This window comes from Podarcis muralis, chromosome 5, assembly GCF_964188315.1.
Source record: "Podarcis muralis chromosome 5, rPodMur119.hap1.1, whole genome shotgun sequence".
NCBI classification, from domain to species: domain Eukaryota; kingdom Metazoa; phylum Chordata; class Lepidosauria; order Squamata; family Lacertidae; genus Podarcis; species Podarcis muralis.
In genome coordinates this window covers 5780488-5793804 of record NC_135659.1, presented here as the reverse complement: position 1 = coordinate 5793804, position 13317 = coordinate 5780488, and the positions used below count along the sequence as shown (strand labels likewise).

The 13317-nt window shown below is 43.1% G+C and overlaps 1 protein-coding gene across 1 annotated transcript in view; it reads right to left on the bottom strand.

Annotated features, from left to right (window-relative positions):
* TNN (tenascin N) overlaps nt 1-13317 on the bottom strand; it is a 38197-nt gene that overhangs the window by 10198 nt on the left and 14682 nt on the right. The window contains exons 5-9 of the mRNA XM_028732068.2: nt 11962-12051; nt 8763-9026; nt 7438-7701; nt 1917-2047; nt 876-1008 (exon numbers count right to left, since the gene is read on the bottom strand). Of these exons, the coding sequence (XP_028587901.2) occupies nt 876-1008; nt 1917-2047; nt 7438-7701; nt 8763-9026; nt 11962-12051 (882 nt within the window). The remainder of the gene's footprint in view (nt 1-875; nt 1009-1916; nt 2048-7437; nt 7702-8762; nt 9027-11961; nt 12052-13317) is intronic.

Below are 13317 nucleotides of genomic sequence, written 5' to 3'. Positions count from 1 at the left end.
TTCACAGATGGTTAGCATCCTTGAATTTGTTTTGCCACAAAATATCTCAGGTATAAGCTAAAACAAAAGTCCTTCTTGCTCACCTAACTGGTGTCTTAATGATCAATCTCATAACTGAGTCTACTTTCCAGTTTAGGGGCTCAGCAGTCACATCTACATTATGGAAAATTAAAAACTGGACAACATGCATGTGGTACTTTGAAATTCTGGCATATTTACTACGTAAGATCTGAAAGTGCCGCCAGTTCTTCACCTGTTAAAACTTATTCCACTATTACTATTCAAATCTGACGTGCAAAATCATCAAATTTAGAATGTCTTCAAAATAGGCTATTAAGACATTGATCTTAGGACTCTTTTAAATACACCCATAATGCTTCTCAGAGTACCAGAAACAGGAGTTCACCCTCTCAAAGCAAAAATACACGTTAGATGGTGATGGGCACATTCCCTCAGCTCAATTCAGTACTGGGTTTGGCAAACAAAAGTATATTAAGTTTAATCTGAGCTCAATTTGCGTTCCATTCTGCTCCTGATGACATCATCAAATACTTGGTTATAAAAATGAATGTGTATGATTTGTGATTATGGTTTTCAGTCACATATTTTCCTACTAAGATTCGGTGTGGTGCAAATTACTTCCTCCCCTGGAGACCCCGGGAAGGCGGCTAAAATCCTGAAATTTCAGATCCAAACCCTGAGACCAGAATGACCTACTCCGTGAACTCCTGGCCTCTTCCCAAGCCTTCATAATACAAAAAATCCTCAGAAGATCAACACAGATTCAGCTGGCAGTGCCACGGGACCCCTTTTGAGGGCAAGCACCATCTTGAACAACAGGTCAAGGAAATTTTACTGCAGTTCCCAAAGCCTACCTGTAGAAAAGGTGGTGGTTGTTTTTCGACTCCAGCGGTCTCCCTTAAAGGCCATGATATGTATGGTGTATTTGGTTCCTCGAGTAAGGCCTTCTAGGACAAACCTTTCCTCATTAGGACCTAACCGCACTTCCTGACACACAAAAGAGAGGCAAAAATTACATTTCATTGACAATTTGGCTCCAGCCCTTCTTGAACTTCCCCTCCAATCCCTGTAAGAGGCAGGGAGAGAGATGATTGGCTACCCAAGGATGGTTGTGACCCATGGGGAAGTGAAAAATGCAGTTTCTCTAGAGGAAGGTCACAGTGGAACGTGTGGCCCTCCAGGTGTTGCTGGATTGCAGCTTCCATCGTCCCTGACCATCAGGCATGCTAGCTGGGGCTGATTGGAATTGATCCCACAGGATCCAAAGAACCACAGACTGCCCTTTCTAGAGGAGCAAGTCAGATGCACACAGTACTCAGTGAATAATAGTTGAGGTTCATAGTTCATAGCATTCATAGAATAAGTTCCAGTATTTGAAGGGAATAGGCTGTATTTATATTCCCAAAACACAAGGATGGGACAAGTCAAATTAAAAGCTTCACTTTTAATCTCTGAAATCAACTGTTCTTTTTCTGTTTTTTTTTAAAGGCTGTTAAAAATACTGTTTTATCTCTAGGCTGCATTTCAAGATTGCTTTTATAACTGCTGTTTCTATTCTATAATTTGCTTTTATGTGGTTTTAATGCCTTATTATAATTGTATATCATAAACCATTTTCTGTGTGGGCTGGACATTTTCAGAACTAAAGTGAGGCAAAAGGGGGGCCCTGACTATATACTGGCTACATGCCAAATCTTCGTGATGATTCAGTGTTGCTTTACAGTTATGCCACCTGTGCCAACTTTTAATATAACTTAAAAACATTACCGTAAATGCAAAGCATATGTAGCAAATCCCTATATCAAATCTGGGTTCATGGGTGAAAAGCTTGTGCGTTTTTGAACTGTTGGCTTAGCTAATCTTACATTTGCTCACATAGCAATTTACAGACTTACCTTGATAGTACCATCTGGTTCCCGATAGGTGAGAAGATAGCCACTGATCTGAGCATCAGGTGGTGTCCAAGTGACCAATCCACTGGACTGTGTTACATCTGACACACGGACATTCCTGGGAGGGTCAATTTCTAAGCAAAAGACAAAGTGGGTGAAGGAGCTATATGGTTTATTCATTACAATAACCTGTGTAGAAAGAAAGAGATTTGACCTCCCCGTATTCCTAAAAGGAATTGAACAAACTACTGGAAGAACCATCCCCCCCCCCCCAATTCCCTGAGTGGTTAGAAATTCCAAGGTCAGCCTTTATTTTCCTGTTAGGAGTATTAAAATATTTTGCAAAACAGTCTAAAGCAACATCAGTCCCATGCACCCCCTCCCCCCTCCCCCAATCCTGCTTTGCGAAAGACAGTAGCAGTTTCTCCAGCTCTGTCTCTGGGTTAGCATACATCTTATTTCCACCAAGATGCAAATTGCAATCCTGCTTTATTCAGCCTCCAGCCCAAGGAGCTTGGGGGTGCTGCATATTTGGTGCCTCAAAGTAGTGAACCAGGCCATTAGAAACATTCAGGGCCATCAAGCTATCACAAAGTGTTTACATTTGATATAAGTTAAAAAAAAAACTGCTCCTTCTCCCTTATGGGGTACCCAAGAGCCCATATAGAGACCTTTTGTAGGTTCTCTATCAGTAGGAGAAAATAACAGACACCAATCAGAGAATATTGAGAAGCAAAGCAGCTAGTAAGCCTGATCTTTATTCAACTGTTGCAACAGGGTGCTCCCCCACAAGTAAGAAAGAGGAGGAGGACCTCGAACAATGGCGCGCAAGGCCTTATATATCCATGTTGAAATTCCCTGCCCTGGAGCTCCAGACCACCCCTCCATACATACATCACAGAAGGAGTGTAGCCCAAGACCACCCCCCACAAACATCATACCTACATCACAGAAAAGGCGGTCTACAACAGAAATTTGAATGTTGTTGTTTTTCCTATCTGCCAAGTTATCTGATAATGCTTTATCTGATTGCCTTTTCTGGTAGTCTGGCCATTCCTTTGAGATGGCAGTTACCTAATTCCTGAGACAATGGGAAGGTTTTTTTCACCTCCTCCCTCCTTGCAGAGAAACACTTGGTCAGCTTGGGAGTCAAAATGGTTTCAGGACTATCCCCCTGCGCTGCTCCAGACACGCGGTTCACACACTCATGTACGTGCCTGCCTGGCACATTGATGAACATTTATTATATATCTAAGACCTTAAAATTCTTATAACACGTTATTTAGAAACAAATGTCAGGATGGAACTAGAGTTGTGAATGTGGTTTCAGAAATTATTTAGAGCCACGTTAGATTTTACCTGGCAGTCTCACAGCTTCCCCCCCCCCCCATGAAAATCAGCTGCAAGAGGCCATGGGAATAGACAGGGGGAGCAGGGGGTGTCTGCCCCCCAAAAAATCAAGTAAATAAATATACTTAACTAAGGTTCTCCCCCCCTCATGCAAGAGGCTGTAGTCTTAAGTGGAGAGGGGGAAGAGGCCATAGCCATGTCTCTTCTCCCATTCATTGAACAGAAGCTTGGGGAAAGAAATTTGGGCAGAAAAGTAATCAGAGGGGAAATAGTAAAGCGGTTCTTGTGCACTATAGCTCCTCTGCTGAAGCTCAGCAAGATGGCTTTTGGGTAACAAGGAAATTGACTTCCCCTTGGCCTTCTCTGTGGTGGCCACCAGTTCCAGAATGCCCTCCCTAGGGATGCCTGCCTTTTCTGACTGAAAGGCTGTGCCCACTCCAAGTCAAGTTCAGAGGTAGGAAACATGGAAAAGGCTAGCAGGGGCCTTGAAGCTGCCCTGGGGAGCTGAGCAAGCACAGAGGTGACCTGGGCACAGACTCCCCTGCTATGGAGAGAGATGGCAGTGTTTCAGCTGCCATCAGCCCCAGCCAGTAGTGCCAATGGTAAGGGACTATCTGGGGGCCCAAAGGGTAGCAAACCCTAATTTAAATCATAACAATTATCTATAAATTTGTAACTATACTTATAAATTAATGTATTTAGATTAATGCAAAAATGAACCCGCTTTTATCATTTTGAGGTGATGCAGTTATTCTTTTTGGGTAATGCATAATGCCCTCCCCCCCCCCCAAAAAAAATGAGATTGATGACCAGATAAAATCATTTTAATTTATCCAGGCTTTTCAAGAGTTTCTTTTTCTTTCAATTACAACTGAATTTTAATTTTTGTTTGAGTCCTCTGCTATTTTTATAACATGTTTGCTGATTTTATTTACTTTACTGCTCTCAAGCTGCTCTGAAAGTTTTAACTGAACAGCAGGGTACCAAATTCATATAATAAGTAACTACTTTGGCCCCTACGCTGGGTAATAAATCAGTATAACATGGGAACCTGTTTCAACCTGGCTTAAGTAGGAAAAAAATCTCACAAGATCATTTAAAAAACGGGTAGTATACCATATTTTTCCATGTTTAAGACTATATTTTCTCCTAAATTTCTGAAGTTTAAAATAAGGAGTCGTCTTATACATGGATAGTGCATACTGCATTTTCTTAATTTTGAGTCCCAAAAATTAGGGGGAGTCATATATGGGGGCGTCTTATACAGTAATGAGTACTTCAGATCTGTGTGAGAAAGAATGGGTAGGTTTTATTTTTGTCAGACTCGTTATCTAAGAACTTGCTTACATAAATCAGTTTCAGAAAAGATTTGCGGCAGTTGAAGAGGCCGGAAGGCCTTCCATGAGGGCAGGCAGCCTCTTATCTTGTGCTGAAGCGCCAATATTATGAAGTTAGCTCTGCGCACAAAGCCGCCTGTGGTTGTGTGTTCTCTGGCTGCCCTTCCACATGTCTGGAACTCTCATTATGGCTGGCAAACTGGCAGACAAACAGCAGCACACATGCCAGACCAATCCATGTTTCTGGCTGGTAGCTGAGCAAGCTCAGCCCATAGGCTACTATAAAATAAAATTTAAAAATGCCAGGACACATAAATCAATGCTTTGCCAACCTCCTGTTTAGTTGATTCTTGAACTGCAGCCGTAAGAGCAGGCTGTGCTATTTCAAGGCAAACACACAACATAGAGTTGATAGTGACAACATAGCGTTGTCACAACTATCAGATCTCCATAGCCATACAGCTACAAAAAATTACAGAGTATCTGTAAACATCACCATCCAAATTCAATCCCACTAAAACAAAACTTATTTTCATGAGCATAATAAAGCTCCTCTTAGTTTTTAAGAGTAGTTTGATAGAGACTTTGATTACCCCATGGGATCCCACAGTTGCATTTGGTCAAACAAGTTTTGCGGTTTTTTGAAACAATATAAGAATCCACAAAACCTGTTTACCAGAGGTGATGTGGGATAAATGAACACGTCAGCCAGGAGCAGGGTGAGAATACATTCAGTTCATTCTCCCATGAACACTTACCTGGAGGTAAATCACACTGAACTCAATGGGGCTCAGATCTGAGTACAGTGGTACCTCTGGTTACATACTTAATTGGTTCCACAGGTCCGTTCTTAACCTGAAACTGTTCTTAACCTGAAGCACCACTTTAGCTAATGGGGCCTCCCGCCACTGCCACGCCGCTGCCACACGATTTCTGTTCTCATCCTGAAGCAAAGTTCTTAACCCGGGGTAATATTTCTGGGTTAGCAGAGTCTGTAACCTGAAGCATATGTAACCTGAAGCGTATGTAACCCGATGTACCACTCTATACATGATTAAGCTTGTTTGTAAGCTGACTGTGGGTCTAGCCAACATGGTGCCCTGCATCAGTCCCAACCAGCAGGGATCACCTGGCCAGGTCACACATTAGCCAAATCTGATACATATAGGGGATGTTCCAGCTTAAGAAGTGGTTTAGTCCTGCTGGCCACATGACCTGGAAAGCTGTCTGTGGACAAACACCGGCTCCCTCCGCCTGAAAAGCGAGATCAGCACAGCACCCCATAATTGCCTTTGACAACCCTCCAGCGGTCCTTTACCTTTACCTTACTGTCCCTTCGAGAAGTCAGGTTCCCAGTCGTGCACACACACACGTCCCAGCAAAGTTAGTGTTGTCTAATAAGAAAGTCCAGCTAGGTATGCATGAATTTGGCAGTTTAAAAAATAAATTATGCTGTAATATGAAGACTCTGAGCAGGCAATATTGGCTGCAGGAGAGGGAAACTGGCAGAGGAACAGGCTGAAAAAATGTCCAGTGCAAGCTTCTTCACATGTGGACAACAGAGGGAGCTGCAGGGCCTCAAATTCACCTTCCTAGGACAAGGTATGTCAGTAGGCTTGCCATTAGTATTGTGCAGTACTGCTTCTCCAAATTTTGTAGTATCTCACTATGTCCATAATACTGCTATTTGTATAATGAATATTCCATTAGTATTCCATTATAGTGTTGGGAGAAGTCCAAAGAGCAGATACCCATATTGCCCTATGGGGCGATGTAGCACAGAGCCAGAAGCATCACTGAGAGCAGAATTTTTTCAGTGCTGCATAACTGCTAAGCCTTAGCAATGCTAAGGGTCAAAGCATATATGGTGTTAGAAATGTGGTTTAATCTTGCTTGTATCACTGTTGCTTTTTTAAAATAAAAAACCCTCTATGATTCTGTTTTATGGCTTTAAAAATGAGTTGGGCCCTGAAACCAACACAGAAACCAGTGCAGATATCCAAACACAGCTGTGCAATGCCCAGAGTAGCAAGTCCACTTAACAAACTGACCACTACATTCTAGACCAGCTGTAATTTCAAAAACCTCTTTTAGAAACAGCCCTGCATTATTATTTTTTAATGAAGAGAGGATAATACTCCTGGGCATTGCATTATAGGGCTGAGGAACAGATTACTGAAATAAATATTATTGTCTGCATCACCCAAAGAAGCTCTGGAGCCAATAGAGATTTGACAGCCTTGTTAATGCTTAACTCTAGTTAATGCACGGAGGGGTTAAGACCATAGAGTAAGCTGCCCTGCCAGGCTTAGCTGGATCACATCCCCTCACCTTGGGAATAAGGGTTACCAAACTCTGTTCTCTCATCCTCCACCATGTGAACTTGACCAGTAAGGATGTCTAAGCTGGATGGCTTTAGCAAGCCATATTTGTGTTTCTATACAGATAATTTAGAAACTCTTACCATTTTTGAAACTAAGTTCTACTGCCCATCTTTTCTTGCTGCTTTATGGAAAAGCACATGAATCTAACCTTTGAAGAGTTTGTAAGTAAACTATTTTTAACTTGCCAAATGTGTGGTCTCTTTGCTAAGGGAAGGGGGGGACTTTGGAAGGGGTTTAGAAGGGGAGATCTTAAAGGTCGAACACCAACATTTCCATACTTTACTTTGCTGCATGTTTTGCTGTTTTAAATCTCTGCCAAGCCTCTCTCACCAAAGAGTACTTGCCCCAAACCTGGATCTAGGCATCCAGGGAATTCGCCTTTCAGTTCTTTAACCACATCATTAAAAACCAACAATCCCATCACCTCTCTCCACTGCTCCTCACTTAAGTTACCTGTCAGTGTCTTTGTGATTGTCCTCTTGCTCTGCTGGCTCCCCTTCATAGCCCAGATGTAGATGACATACTCCATGCCTGGCTTCAGTCCAGTCAAGGTGGTGCTGGTCTTATCCTTCCCAACTGTGATCTCTCTGGTGTCTCCATCAGCAGAGGTGTAGCTAAGTATGTATCGGTCTATAGGAGCCAATGCCTTATTCCAAGAGATAGTGGCTGTGTTCTCTGTTGCTTGGTCTGTTTTCAGGTTTGTAGGGCCATCTATCTCTGTGAACCAAAATGGAGGTATTATTATTGTTTTCTTTCTATATCAGTTATAACCTTCTTGAGACTTTGCTTTGCAACTGTAAGTCATTTGTTATATTGATCTGTGGGACTTTGCCATGGCTAGACTGGCAAGTAGATTTTTTACTCAGAAGTAAAATGTCATGCATACGTGCATCTTGATGCGTAAGAATTTGAATTAACTAATGTGAGGGAGCAGGGCAGAATCTGGGAAGGTGGAATTAGACATTGATAATGCAACGCGGGTGGTGCTTGGGACGCGGGTGGCGCTGTGGGTTACACCACAGAGCCTAGGACTTGCCGATCAGAAGGTCGGCGGTTCGAATCCCCGTGACGGGGTGAACTCCCGTTGCTCGGTCCCTGCTCCTGCCAACCTAGCAGTTCGAAAGCACGTCAAAGTGCAAGTAGATAAATAGGTAACGCTCCGGCGGGAAAGTAAACGGCGTTTCCATGCGCTGCTCTGGTTCACCAGAAGCGGTTTAGTCATGCTGGCCACATGACCCGGAAGCTGTACACCGGCTCCCTCGGCCAATAGAGCGCCGCAACCCCAGAGTCAGCCACGACTGGACCTAATGGTCAGGGGTCCCTTTACCTTTACTAATGCAACTAAATTACTTAACAGAATGCTTGTCCATCAAGGAAAAGGCAGGAACACTCTCCTTCTAGCTCAGATCAGTTAGCACAGCTGAACTGGAAGCATTCACAGAGATCAGGTAGTATCATATATGACCCTTTCTGGCCTAGGGTAGTCAAAAAATTCCTCAATGGTCTGGCAGTAGTTCCTTCTGTTGGCCTGAGCTTGGCAATGAATCTCCATTTGGCATGCTTTTAAACCTAAGTTCAGAAGCTTGTCTTCACAATGAGAAAAACTCTCAACTCCTTCCATCAATGACTTACAATGTAAGTGCTCATCCTCCCCCATGAACCGATCCTAAAATTTTATAGCATTTAACAAGGGCTGCATACTGTATGAAAATAAGAAACAAAATACAGGCAGAAAGCTACACAGCACAAAACTTCATAATGTCACATCTCAGAGTTACCTGTTTCAGCTGTTATGCTTGCCTTCCTGCTCTGTTGGGTTCCCTTCACAGCCCATATATAGATGGTATACTCCATGCCTGGATGTAAACCCACCAGGGTAGTGGTTTTCTTGTCCTTCCCCACAAAGATCTCTTTGGTGTCACCATCAGCTGAGGTGTAGCTCACCACATATCTATCTATTGGAGCCTGGGCCCCATTCCAAGAAATGGTAGCTGTGTCTTCTGTTACTTGGTTGGTTACCAGATCAGTTGGGCCATCAATATCTGTGAAAGGAATAAGGACTTTTAGTCACGGCAGTGATCCTGACAAGATTTCTATAAATCTCTAGGAGCCATTTCTTCGAGGCAAACCAACTCAAAGCATTTTGATGCACAAGGGCATAAAGTCCAGGCAGCACGCCCTGCTCTCCCCAGTTAACACGGAACAAAAGTCTGGCCATATGAAATCAATGGTAGTCGTGTCAAAGCACCTCCTGGAGCCTGATCAGGGGACCTTTCCAGTGATCAGTTCTGTCTGTCTCCAACTCAGTCAATCCACCAGTCAATCATTTAATAGGGAAGCTTTTAATGTTTGATGGATTACTGTATTTTAATGTTTTGTTTGGAAGCCGCCCAGAGTGGCTGGGGAAGCCCAGCCAGATGGGCGGGGTATAAATAAATTATTATTATTATTATTATTATTATTATTATTATTCAAAAATTTACACCAAAGATTGCTCCTTCACCTTATTTCATAGCAGAAGCATTTTCTGCATTTGATTTCAAACACTTGCCAGCACCCGTCTATATTATGAACCCTTTCAGAGTTTGGCAGTAGCCCCCTCCAGGCATTCTACTTGCATGCAGAAGCAACATGTGAGCAAGGAGAGGTGAGACAAGTGTAGGAAGCTCCTCCACCACTCCGCTGGCGTCATGACTGTCACACTCCACAGGTTGGAGAGCAAAGTTCTGAAGTGGGGAGCTTCCATACTGGGGAGATTCTCTGGGTGGTTTGGTGTAAGGGAAGGCCAAGGGTCTAAATTGTGCAGGGAACCGCCATAAGTACAGGAGGCTCCCTTCCATGCTGGAGAGGCCAAAGAGGACAGCAGGTGGGCGTGTTTGAAGGTTAATGCACTCATTCCTGATCTCATCTTGCTTTTACATGCAGGCAGAATGCCCAAACGGGGCTAATATGACTCACAGAGACCTTACACCATGGTCAACCATCCAAGCAACCTTTAAGAATGAAATACTTCACACTTTTTCATACTTTTAAAAATAAAGATGTTAAACCAAAGAGTTGCACAGTGGTGCTAGAGTAAGACTTCCCACATTCCCATCCGTTTGAAGGACTGTGATGATCCTGGGTTTGAATGCTAAGATTAGAGCCATTTTATAATGCTCAGATTCTATTCCAGGAGGCAGCAAAATGACTCTGGCTTGCATTCACACTGCTGCTTGCTGTGCTCTCACTGCATTTCCTGAGCTGGGTTTCTAATCCGTGCTCACATGGCTTTATCAAAATGTGTGTGTATCTTTTGTCATTTCTCAAACCAACTTCATACCAACTAGAGTCCTTAAGCCATTCCTGATTCATCTCTAGCCAAGGTGTGAACACCTTTGCATAGGGTAAAGACATCTCAGTCCCCTCAACGCACCCTGGTTTAAACACTAAGAGAGATGGATCTGACACTAATGAAGCCGTGCTGATGTGAACAGCTAGGTGGGGAAAGAGCAGGTGGGAAAACACATTGGTGGGGGGCAACTTCACTGCTGTCTAAGCCATCACTCTGGGTTCAGCCGCACTTACCTTTTCTCCACTCTTTCCAGGCATGGTTTGAGATTTAAAGCTATGATCTTACCCACGAAAACCTACTCTAAATTCAATCCTTTAAAACTCCAAATTGATGTTTGATCTGTGCAATCTGTGCCTGTCCACGTGGTTGCGTTGTGCACATGGGTAATTCTAGTTGCACCTGTGCAGTTCTTGCAAAGCAACTTCTAGAACTTTAATTGTGTGTGGCAGCTTTTTCCTGACACCAGTCATTGCTATATAGGGTGCTTAGCTTCGGTGTAGCAGAACAGTTTGTAACAGAAAATGTGCACTCTTTCTGGAGCTTGAAGAGCAGCCCACATGGATCCAAACAGCTCTTGCTTTTACAACCAAACCACTGGACAGTTTGTATTTTTGGCAATATAGACCAAACAGTTGGCTTGATATATTTTGCCTTTCAGATTCCCTTCCCAGTTTCTAGGAACGACTTTGCTGTAGCTACAAAGGAAGAAATGGTGCTTCTCATGTCCAGCCCAGAGCACAACATGTTCAAATCAAAACTGTTAAAATGGACACATCATCTGCAAAATCAGGACATTCCACAGCAATGATTTACTGCCCAAGAGGAAGCAGAATTTCAGTGCTCTAGTCTGACTTCCTCCCACTGGCAAGAAAATTCTGAAGACAGCAGGAGTAAACAAAAACACTAATCCAAAGTCAAACCCAAGGCTGCCAACTATAGGCATCTGGTGCCGCCGGGTCTGCCCTCCTTTGAGAAAAAACAGTGGTCTGGTAATTCCATTGATGAATCCTTACATTTCCAGTAGCAGAGGGAGGGCTGTTAATTCATGGCCTCTTCACAAATCAGAGCAAACATCAATCTGGAGAATTGCTGTTTGCTCCAATTGAGAGCTTAAGAGTGGTTTTCCCTGGGGGAAAGCAGTGGGACAAGGGGAAGTGTGGATGAGCCCATGCTGAGATGTTGCAAACCCTTCTAAACCCAAGCTCTGGGCAAACGACTAAACTCTGTCTACAATTAACACAGAGAGGAGAACTGGGATTGCAGTGGCAGGCACCACCCCCAGCCACCATACATTGGTCTATTGTCTTGAACACAGAACCTCTGTGTGTACAAGCTGCATGGTGCGCACAGACACTGTCCTTGGCAGTGGAAGAGACTATGCACAGAAGCTTTGTGCAGAATAGCCAAACAACATGGAGGGGCTTGAAGGGGTGCCAGGGGGTGAGATCCCACTCTCCCTGCCCATTCATGTCCTGATTGTACACAGATTTTAGTTAACTGTGAAGAGAGACATCTGGAGAGAGTAATTGGGACACTCTGGAAGGCTCAAAGGATCACACTGTATGAGCGATTGCTACGGCAATTGTGACAACCAGTAGCAGCTGTGCTTGTGGAATGATGTCGCCAAAGCCCTAGATTTATACCTGTCCAGCCGTTCACAGAGGACGGCTTCCCTTCCATCTCATCCTTCATAGATATGACGGTGATCACATACTGGGTTCCTGGCTTCAGGCCTATAAAGAGAAGAGAAAGAGGTAAATTCTTCTGAGACACAGCTGTATCTTTGATTTCTCTCCATATTCCATACTAGATGTGTTTCAAAGCCCTTCCTTTGTTGCATGCAGGATTTGTCTAGCCTGATCTGAGGGGAAGGGGAAAACTGCATCTCTCCTGTTCACAGTTCTAAGTGAGACAGTGAAACCCATCCCAGAGGAAGGAGGCCTTGGTCTGCAAGTGGGAAGATCAGCCCTGAGACTCAGTTGCAGGGCTTCCCCTCTGAAATCCCCTAATGGTTGTTCTTTGCAACACTTGTGTCAACCGCTGGAGGGGAAACGTATTTGTCTCAAAAGGCATTTATTTGCTGCAGCTTGTTGGCTCTGTGTTGTCCTGTTTTCAGTTGGTTTTATCCATCTAAGTACTTACTATTCAGACAGATCCATTGAAATTAGTGGACCTAAATAAGTCATGCCCATTAATTTCATTGGGTCTGCTCTGACCATGGCTGACGCTGGATACAGATGACACTGGGCTGGGTTTTTATTTTTAAAATGTTGCATAACACTTTTGTAGCTCATAAATGAAACAAAAAAAAAAAGTTAATGTTTGGAATGCTCTGTCCCAGGAGACTAGGGCCCTGCAGGACTTGATCTCCTTCCACAGGGCCTGTAAGACAGAGCTATTCCACCCGGCCTTCAATTTGAATTAGCCTGATCCTCTATTCCCTTTTTCCTTTCCTTTTTTATGAAGAAACCCTTCTGGGACCCCACATTTAAACTCTTTTTTTTAAATAAATTTTTTATTGAAGTTTTAACAAATGAGTTTTAACAAATAGCATAAAAAAAATAAAAAAAAATAAAAAAAAGAAAAAAAAAGTACAAAAGATAAAACACGTATAACCTCAATTTTTACTTTCTTTAAGCTTACTTTCACGACTTCCTCATACCTTCCCTTTCTGTATTCTAATTTCAGATTCAATTTTCAGCAAATCCTTTCCCTACATTTACAATAATTTTAGTAACAAATATTTTCTTCCAATTATCCCTTACTGCTTTTAACCCCTTAATAACCAATCCAACATTTTTCTAACCTTCATTAATTTTACAATATTTTTTTAGATACTCTTTAAACTTCTTCCAATCTTCCTGCGCCGTATCGCTTCCCTGGTCACGGATTCTGCTCGTCATTTCTGCCAGTCCCATATAGTCTATCACCTTCAGTTGCCACTCTTCCACGGTGGGTAGTTCTTGCATCTTCCAGTACTTTGCGATGAGTATTCTTGC